This window comes from Caloenas nicobarica, chromosome Z (genome assembly GCF_036013445.1).
Source record: "Caloenas nicobarica isolate bCalNic1 chromosome Z, bCalNic1.hap1, whole genome shotgun sequence".
NCBI classification, from domain to species: domain Eukaryota; kingdom Metazoa; phylum Chordata; class Aves; order Columbiformes; family Columbidae; genus Caloenas; species Caloenas nicobarica.
This window is the reverse complement of record NC_088284.1, coordinates 103,353,030-103,363,076: the sequence shown is the minus strand read 5'-3', so window position 1 is coordinate 103,363,076 and position 10,047 is coordinate 103,353,030. Positions and strand designations below refer to the sequence as shown.

At 39.9% G+C, this 10,047-nt stretch overlaps 1 protein-coding gene across 1 annotated transcript; it reads right to left on the bottom strand.

The window, feature by feature from the left end:
* Positions 1 to 9,907, bottom strand: BTF3L4 (basic transcription factor 3 like 4). The gene is made up of 6 exons (XM_065655987.1): positions 9,810 to 9,907; positions 8,566 to 8,629; positions 7,478 to 7,591; positions 4,868 to 5,069; positions 3,395 to 3,454; positions 1 to 2,475 (listed from the first exon to the last, which is right to left on the bottom strand). The coding sequence occupies exons 2-6, from the start codon at positions 8,617 to 8,619 to the stop codon at positions 2,429 to 2,431; spliced, it is 477 nt and encodes a 158-aa protein (XP_065512059.1). The 5' UTR covers positions 8,620 to 8,629; positions 9,810 to 9,907; the 3' UTR covers positions 1 to 2,428.
* Positions 9,908 to 10,047: the final 140 nt, after the last annotated feature.

Below are 10,047 nucleotides of genomic sequence, written 5' to 3'. Positions count from 1 at the left end.
TTACTTTTAATTAAAATCAGTTTAATGATTGATAAGCTTTAGTATATCCAGCAGCAAATCATAAGTGGTTGACTGTTTCCAGATACAGTGAAAAAACTGAAGATAATATAACTACATAAGCTAGCATATTCAGTTAGTTTACTGGTTGTCAAACGTAGGAAAGTGTGAGGGTTTAAACATGTAAATTGTCATGACCAAGAGCAAAAATTAAATGAGTATTTGTATGAATCGGGAAGTTCAACTATGCAAACTTACAGAACCATTGCTTCCAATGCTTACTCTTAATCTGTCACAAAATTACTTTTGACATACTTCCTACATCAGAAACCAATGAGCAAGAGTTCTCAGTACGTAATTAGTATTTAGGGGGAGGGGATGTCCCACACATAAGCTCAGTACAGTTGCTACTTTGCCATGTTTTTCACTCGTGCTCCTTACACAAATGGAAGAACACCACAAATACCTGTTTCCTGGTATCCTTCGTTTGCTCTTTGAGCTTGCAGAGGCAGCAAAAGAATCCAGTGTGTCTGCACACACATTAATGAAGACATCTCTTATTAACAGAAAAAAAAAGCATCTGCAGCTGATTTAAGATTAGCCATACAGAAAAACAGTTTCATTCAACATTTCATGGAAAATACAAGAGTGAGTATATGGGAGTGTGAAATCCTAAAGTTTTAAGTGGATCCTCTCTAGTCCTGCACGTATCTTCCTCGGTCACTGTCAGCAGGGATGCAGTGCTGTGTGAAACAGCTGCTGCATCCACCTGCCAAGTGCTGGAGGGAAGAGGAGACAACACACAAGAGGGAGCGTTTCCTCTTTGGAACTGTTATTTTATTTTGTAGTAAGATCCACGTAGTATATAAAATATAACAGAAGAAAACTGAACAAAGGCTATAAAATAAATTGAGTTCAGATGACAAACCACTACAGCTCTGCTTTTGTGGTTTTATGCTGATGTCTCCAGAACTCATGTACTGTTTATCTTTTACAGTTCTCTAGCGCATGAACCTACATAAGAAGCTGATATGTTCCAATTAAGCCATAGTTATGTGATAGATGTAGAAGAAAAAAAAATGGCTTTACTAAGCCACAGCTGCCCTTGACACAGGTTACAATGATGTCTAACTATACCGTAACGCACATTACATCAAGAACCTTGAAAGAGCCTCTGAGAAAATGGGTTCACATTAAGTATTTTGAAGAAAAGTCATAAATACTGCACTGTACCAACAGTACCTCCCAATGTCCTCCTTATGCCTGAGGAGCAACTCATAGTTTTTAAGAAGCTACTACATAGATGACACCAAACCTAGAGGTAGGTTATAGGCAAAGGTAAGTTAGAGGCAAAAAAAAAAAAAAAAAAAAAATCCCTTTAGAGCCAGTCACTGCACAAACTGCCCAGCAGCAGGCAAGGCAAAATGTCAACGACTTGTTCCTCCCACCTTAAACATTGCTCACACGGTGCATTTAATTTCTAGTGTCATAAGAATGACAGTGGATCCTCAGCTGCTAGTAAATGCAGTCATGCCAAGAGAATAGCTTGAAGTTATTCAAGCAAAAAAATCTGTCACCTGTGCAAAACTGGTGCACTAGACTGTTAACGACTAGACCTCCAAATTTAGGACATGACCTGATGGCAGAGAACAAAAGTGTTTGTTTTCCTTTTGACAGGGGAAATACTCTACATAATCAACAGGAGAACATACTGCTAAGCCTATGTGAAAGGAGTCAAACCAGCTTGTCTCAAAAGGCTCGAGAGACAAGAAAAAATAAAGTTGAGAAAGGTTAAAAAAAAAAAAGCGCACCCTTTTCCAAGACCAAGTTCTCCCTTTTAAAAAGTTACTGTACCAACCAAGCCAGTAAAACAGCTTGTCTTTGGTACCAGCTGGGATCAACATAATGTTGGTAATGTGTACATTTCAACAGGGATGAGAAACATCTGCAAGTACAATAGTTAACAGCAAATTAAACCCAAATTTTAATGGTGCGATGCTTTCAGGTCACAAAATGTGGACAAAATTTTAATCTTAATTACCTTTTGTGCACTATTTGGTGATAATCAAAAGTAACAATGCTGAAGATTCATTTTATTTCTACTTCCAAAGGAAAAGGGGAAAAGGTTAAATAAGTGTTCTCCAATTTGTTCTCCACTATATGTACACCCACACACATACGCACACGCACATGCACACACCCCTCAAACTGCACTGACATTTCTTTTTGACCAAAAGAGTAGATCCTGGGAGTAAGTGCAAAATGCAAAATCAACTGACAGAAAATGCTGAACAAACAGCATCATAAAAATACAAAATATTTATATTACTGAACTATTAACAGATGATGTTCTCTGTTTCTTTAAAACTTTGGAACCACATAGCTGATTTCTTAAATCTAGTCCATGCCAGCTTCCAGAACTATTAATGATTTAGTTAGCTTCATTCTTTGATGCTTCATCAAAATTTTCTACGAGATCTGAAAGAGATTAAGATATTGAATACAGTAATGCCCAGCAACATTACCCTCATAAGTTTAACGAAAATGCATATATTACAGGAAAGGTTATACAGTTCTTATCTATACTTATGTACACCATTTTTATGGGCAAATTTCAAAGGGCTTTAGAAAACAGGGTTTGTCTGAACATACACAAAGAACTAGAAATGCAGGAACACTCAGGAGAGCGGAAGTTCTAACATGAAGTGATTAAGATCTGATTTTCAGAGGTGCTGCACTAGCCACAGTTGAGTCTTGAGTCACCAGCATTCTTCAAAGAATAGCTGAAGTTAGGTACCTACTAACTGTTGTACTCAACAAAATTTAGGAGAGAACTGAATTTTTATGCAAGGTGACAAAGAAATAAACCAGTTTCAGAGCATGAGGAACTCAACCTCTGGGTGCACTGGTTTGTTGTTTTAATTAATACGCCATACTGATGGATGTAGAAGAATGCAGTGATTGACAGACAGTTATTGGCTGACAATTTAAGAACTTACAATATTTATGTATTGAGAAACTTTCAGACACTGACATAAGCTTTGTTTCTTCTACTACATGAATAAAAACCCCCACCCTAGACTCTGATTTAAAGACAACCTCATGACTATGTCAATCCTGTTATTCTGCAGCCCTAAAACCCTATTTGGACATTTAACACACCTAGTCAACCTCCCTGGAAGTATTTTAACCTATTTTCGCTTAAGAATTAAGCAATTTGCACAAGGTAAACTTTTTTCAACAGCTGGAATTCAAAGTCATCAATGTTTTAATGCTGCCCAGCATATGAAGCCTCCCTTAGCAAGTCAGAAGTATAAGAATATCAAGAGCTAGATAATTAAATGCATGAAATGTAATATTTATACATTAAATGGACATTAAGCATGTATGTGCATACCTGGGACATCATCATCTTCTTCATCAATATCTTCAGATTTTGGTGCTTTACTATCCAACACTATAAAAAGAAATTTGGTGCTGAGTTCTCATTACACAGAATTAGGGAAAAACCACAAGACAAAATAAAAAACCTAGCATACGGGTGAACAAAAAGAAAGCATTCCCCCAATGCCCAATAGTGACAAGCACACAAATGACTGGGCATCAACAGTCGTCGGCATGTCCAGAAGGCCTACTTGTGAACATTCTTATACCACAGCATTAGCACAGCCATTTTCAAATACTTAAGGGTATTAAGGCAGAGCTCGAAAAGACCAAATGATACAGGAAAACACACACTCCAGTGTGCCTAAATCTTTTAACTGAAGTCATGTGTTTCAATGCAAGAATAATGTGGTACCAAACAGGGACCAATAGATCATATGATTCAATTACCAAGGAGCCACAACTGTTGGAAAAAGTATTTCCATAAAGGGTCCTGCATCAAACTTAAGTCTGCTCTAAGTCATGGAACATGCTACAAGTAATCTAGTGAAATACAAGAATCTAAAAAAAAAAAATAATCATAGCAAGTATCTATTGATACCATGGTTGTATCAAAGAAATATGCTTATGACAATTCATCTTCTCAAATTTTAAAAGGTATTTTACATATTAGTAAAGAAGGAAAAATAAACCCTTTACTTTCAACTGAACTCCGAACATGAAATACAGATAAAATTGATGAAATTGATTTAGAAGGAATAGCTATTTATGAAAACATTAAACAGGTACATAATGTATTTTCCAGTTCCAAATACAGACAATTGCAACATGTCCAATTACAGTCTTAATGGCCATAAAAGTCTAAACTGGAACTGTCCCCAGACTCAAATTTCTTAACTGTAAAAATACAGTAACAGTTTTACCACATATACACACACACACACCATGCTCCAAGAAAATAAAGAATCATACCAAAAACTTTAAAAAATTTTGAATCAAATCTTTGATTTTGAATTAGTATTTAAGTGTCTTGGCTTAATTCCAAGGGGAATTAGAGTGGAAGATGAATAACATGTTTCTTCCTCTGTATCTACACTAGAAATATGTTTTGTATGAACAAAGAAAACACAATTGATTCCCTGACAAAAAGAACCTGTTGAGTTTTCTAAATAAAAACATGAACTTGCTTTCCTAAGTATTTAGTCAGACACTGTTGGACACCTGGAATCACAGCATGCCTGACTCACTAAGTTTTATTTATTTATTTAACCAGGGCCTGCCTATATAGAATCATGAATCTACAAGAACAACAACAACAAAAAGTCATCCCCCCCCCCCGTGTTTCCACAACAGTGGCAAATAAATAAAAGCACATATGCCTTTGATCACTTTTTAAGTCACACATGTTGCTGCTAAATTTGGGTTAAAAGTTTTAATACTTCATGTGTTCTTCAAATCAGTGGTGAAAGATTCCCAAAAGACCTACCTTGTCTTGGGAATTGTTCAGCTAACTTCCTGAGACTTGTTAAGCTGTCAGCACCAAGCTGGCTTAAGATGCCTGGAAGCATTTCTGTGATCGGTTTAGCCTCTGCATGACCAGTAATTGCAAAAGTGTTCGCAGAGAGGGAAGCTTGAACCTTGGGGTTGTTGAAGTGAATAACTGTTCCATCATCTTTTATCATGTTCACCTGTTTAAATATGTTAACAACATTTACCACAGTGTTGCAGCATCTTGTTGAACAAGCATGATAAGTTATTAATGCAAATCTAGATTTAAAATATTAAGCATTTACAAAACTAGTACTCCTCCTAGAGAATAATATAAGCATGATAAAAGTATCTGGAATTAACATCGCCTAAACTGGAAGTGAAATACGCGTTAATGATAATATGTGTTCAGATATATTATACTATATGAAAAGGTAAAACTTAAGAGCTATGGTTCCTTCATAAAATGCACTTATCTAAATAATAAGTAATAAACATGCAAGGATTATACGTTATCATACCGTTCACGTATATTTTTAAGAAAGACAAAAAACCATACATAGGTTATTAGACAAGAAAGCATAGACAAGTTATTATCACAAATATCTAGGAAAAAAAATATCCTAAACCTTCAGCTCTGTGGTCTTTACAAACCAAAAGTTAAACAGAAAAGCCTTGCCACATCAGTTTAAGACATTGCTGTTCACAGCTAGCTGTGGTGACACAAAAGAAAATGTTTCTGCAGCAGAGTCGGCAAAGGCAGCAGATTCACAGCTGGGTCTGCCTGCTGGAGCTGCCCAGGGCAAGGACACACACACGACTGGAGGTTTATGTGTCAGCTGCACTAGAACAGGCTTCTACACCTTCCTAATAATCCCGTGATGACTCTTAAGAGTAAGTACATCACACAGTGATCCTGCTGTCTTCCTCTTCCCTGGTCTTTTGAATCACCAAGAATTTTTTTTACAGCCAGTCTAACAGCCTGCTTTGCTCCTACTGTCAAAGTTTATACTGGCATATTTGTATAGGGCTCACTTTATGTTTTTTAACTTAAAAGGAGACAGAGTAGGAAGTTAAAAGGAAAATAACTTTGTCTGAAAAAGGGAGGAACATTCTACCCATCCAACAAAGCAGTACCAATAGACTTACATCACAAAACTTTTAAGTATTGCTTTTGGTAGAAGTTGCAAGGAGAAAACAGAAACTTAAGAACTAAAGAAGAGATCTAAAATATACAAACACGTAAGTTATCGATCTTCACATAGCAGCAAAGTTAAAAATATGTTTTGAACAGGAAAACTAGGTGTATTGCTTTCGTGAAAAACTGAAGTATGTCCTTCCCCTTGCACACGAGGAAAAGGTAAAGGCTTCAAGCAGTCATCCTCTGACTTAAAAGCCTCTTTTAAAAAGCACACAGATGAACTACTGTGTGACTCAACATTATCAGCCCCTCCAAACTCCATCTACACAAAGCTTACCAAGGTCAACTTGTGTCCACCTGAATCCCTCAACACACTGCAACTCTCTGCTTAGCTATCGAGGCATAAGCATATTGCATTATTGTCCTTCACATCAAAACACTGAAAATCTTAATAACCATGTCTGCATAAAGATCTTATACTTGTGGGAGGGGGCAGAGGGAATCTAAACCAAACCAGAACAAGAACTGTGTATTTCTTTGGGTTCATGTATCTCAACATATACATATCAAGTTTAAGTAAACAGTCAAACTGAATTGTTTCTGTAGGAGAGGTATGAAAACTTACAGGCAAACCAGGCTTCTGCACTGAATCTGTATTTGCCTTTGGAAAAGAGGTATGCACTAAGCAACCTCTGGTAGCACCTTGCAATCCTGCTTAAATTAATTCACCACAGATTAAATATTCTGCTTCTTTAACCAAGTGCTACAGTAATATTGAGCTCATGATGAAGGAACACCTCCTCCTCCCATGCATAATCATCACTCTACAGTGTTACGGAAAATATCAGTGTTTCAGTTCATATATTATACATGTAAAATAAAATGTATTCAAGCAATATCTGAAACCTTTCTATTTCTACTTACACTAACACAGAAGCTGGTTCTGTAGAGTCTTTGCTGTGTTGTAAGAACTGTCATCTCCTGTGACTACCACAAACAAGTCTGGTAATTTTGATGACGCAAAAAGACTTAATATTGATAATACAGACTGGCAAGTTCTTACTCTAGGTCTTTTTGCGATTTTCTTTATATTCTGCACCACACAACCCTTGCTTTAGATGTGCCTGGACAGTACATGTGCATTTACTGCTCTTCTCTTTGATATGGGTAATCAAGTTCATGAAGTCAAGAATCAAGAGAAGTTTTGTTCTGTGATGAACACCAGACACACGTAAGACAATCAGCTTACAAGCTTCTACAATCCATCTGGCCAGCAGAACCTCCCTTCTGCTTTCTTTCTCTAGGTATGTATGCGCTCATGTAAATGAAACAATCACGTAACTATCGGTAACCAGGTCTAAAAGATGTCCAGGAGAAGAGAAAATTGCTGTTTAAAAAGAAAAACCACCACCAAAACACCACAGTGAATTTAACTTCAAACAGGAAATGTTTATTTTATCACTATACCTCTTCAATGCCAGCAATGTTATTTACTGCCAGTTTTTTGAGGGAACTCTGAAGTTTTTTGTCATCAGCTGTAGCTGTTCTGTGCACCACCTTCTTCTTTCTGCGAGCTGTTCCCTGGAAAAGAATCACTACAGTTTTTCTGAAAATCTCACAATACTTTAATTTTTGAATAACATATCACACTCTAAGCAACCTCTCCGTAAAAGTTATGAGAAAGCTATGTAGTCGAAAATGCTTTTCAACTTGTTTCTCTTCACCTACAGCTTTAAAAAAACCCCTTAAAATTGAGATGGATGGTTAAGTGTAAAAAGACACCGAACAGCAGCAGTATTTTTCCCTTCCCACAAGCTGGATTATAAAAATATTATTTACTATTGAGCAACATAACTAGAATTTCCCCAAGAAGTTTTTTTTCCCCCAAGACAAAGCACGAATACACTGATTTGAAAAGGTGATGCATTTCTAACTGTCCACAGACAGCAATTTTAGCATTCCTATCCTACAAAGTTCTGTACAACCCCGCCTATGGTAAGGAGATGAACACCCACAGTGAACACATTACATGGGGTTCTTTTGCCATATTAGGTACCTGCTGGCTCAGAGGAAAGAAACAGTTCAGTGCAGTCAGATAAGCCCTGGAGCTGGCACAAAAGAACTCCCCAACAGGGAGAAGAGAAAGGCAGAACTGGAACAACCAACAGGTAAGCTTAGCTTGAGCTTTCACAGGTCACAACAAGCCACTGAATTAAAAGGAAAGCTTACACAATGGGAACTGCTCATCCAGCAGTTGTGAAAGAAAGAAAATTGCATTTCAAGTAGCAGTACTACAATCCAGATCACACAAAAACCGTTTTCAGGCCTTAAACATATATATATATGTATTTTTTTTTCCTCCCTCCCATGAACTAAAGTTGAAGTTTTGAAAAACAAATTTTGGAGATGTTTCTCCTTCAACCTGTGAATTACAGGAAACTGTGCATCTCTAATGTTTTGGGTTTGGTGTTTTTTGTGTGGTGTGGGGTTTTTTTGGTTTTTTCTTCTTTTGGTTTTTTGGTTTGTTGTGGTTTGTTTTTTTAATTTTTTTTTACCTTTCCTCCTATTCGGACCTGCGCTTGAAGTTTGGCCAGTTTTTCTTGGTTCATAGTGCTGTGTCTAAAGAACGAGATAGAAATACAAGTTAACTATCAAAAAATTAAGAAAAAGTTTTCCACAGTCCATTTTAAAAGTACTCTTAAGATCGAAGTGTGTTTTCAAACTTACAGAAGATTCGCCAGAACAGTGCATCACGCAAATACACATCAAAAAGGCGCATAAAGCCACAACACCTAAATAATACAAAGCGGACAAGCAGCACTCTGTTTAGCTGAAGTGTCTGTACCATGATGAGGCAAATCAACAGGACATTCGATTTTGCATGTCTGAGGTACTAACTGTGAATTTCCCAGTATGCTAGTTTACTGTTGGAACCATTTGACTGAACTACTGACTCAGAAGGGATCCAAATCAGCACGTACAGCACGAATGCACTTCCAGCAGAGCCCACAGAGACTCATCACTACACTACTTTGAATACTCTTCCCAAATAATGAATCTCAATACTTTTAACTAATAAGCCAGGTCTGAACTCACCGAATTTCATGTTTTGACAGATCTATATGAATCTCTTGCCACTTTATCTACTGTGAAGACTAGGGAGTTAGTCAAGTGGCTTCTCCAACAGGTCAGGTGGGACCTTCAAAAGCTGGAAGAGCTGAAAATCTGTAAGAGGTGATAAAAACACCTCATGCCTTCCAGCACAAGGCCGGCATTTCCCTGTTCTGCCCCAAGAAGACATCAGCGATGCCCTGAATCAAAGAAAAACCCCCTCTGGGTTTGCATTGTGCCGGGGAAGCAACGGGGAGGGGAACACAGGGCGAGCACGACTGAGAGGGTCAGCACCCGGCCCAGGGCTCCGCCGGGAGAAGGGACCGAGCCCGGCAGGGCGCTCGCTGCCCACCCCAAGCCACGGGGAGCGGGAGGGGATGGAGGCCCCGTCCCTCGGCAGCCAGAGCAACCCCACCCGGACGGGGCACCGCGGCCGCAGGGGAGAGCCGCGGGCCGTCCCAGCCAGCGCTGCCTCTCACCGCACCGCGTCCCGCCGCACGGCCTCGCTCCCCCGGCCTCTCCTCAGGGAACGGCCGGGGCCCGCGCCCCGCCACGGCCCAGCGCGGCGAACGGCGACGGGACGGCGCCGAGCTGCCGCAACGCCCCGCCCGCGCCGGGAGGCGGCAGGGGAAGGGGAGGCCGTGCCGGCGGAGCGGTGTTGGCCGAGCGGTACCGGGGAGCCGCTCACCTGAGTCCGGCGGAGCCCCCGCAGCCCAACACGCGGCGAGAACAAGATGGCGGCCGAGTAAGGAAAGAGAAGCGCACAGAGAAAGGAAGCTTCGCGCCACGTGACGGCGCCAGCCCGCCCGCGGATTGGCCGCGCCGCGGAGTCATATTTGCATAGCGGCAGGTGGGCGGGGCCGCGGGGAGGCGTGCGCGCGGCGCGCGGTGCCTGCTGGGAGTTGTAGTCTGGGGGACGCGCGGGG

Coding starts and splice junctions, on each gene's coding strand:
- BTF3L4 (XM_065655987.1), bottom strand. CDS start 8,619: ATGAACCAAGAAAAACTGGCCAAACTTCAAGCGCAGGTCCGAATAGGA. Junction 3,455..4,867: donor TGAACAATTCCCAAGACAAG/GTAGGTCTTTTG, acceptor TTCTTTTTATAG/TGTTGGATAGTAAAGCACCA. Junction 2,476..3,394: donor AGAAGATGATGATGTCCCAG/GTATGCACATAC, acceptor AATCTCTTTCAG/ATCTCGTAGAAAATTTTGAT.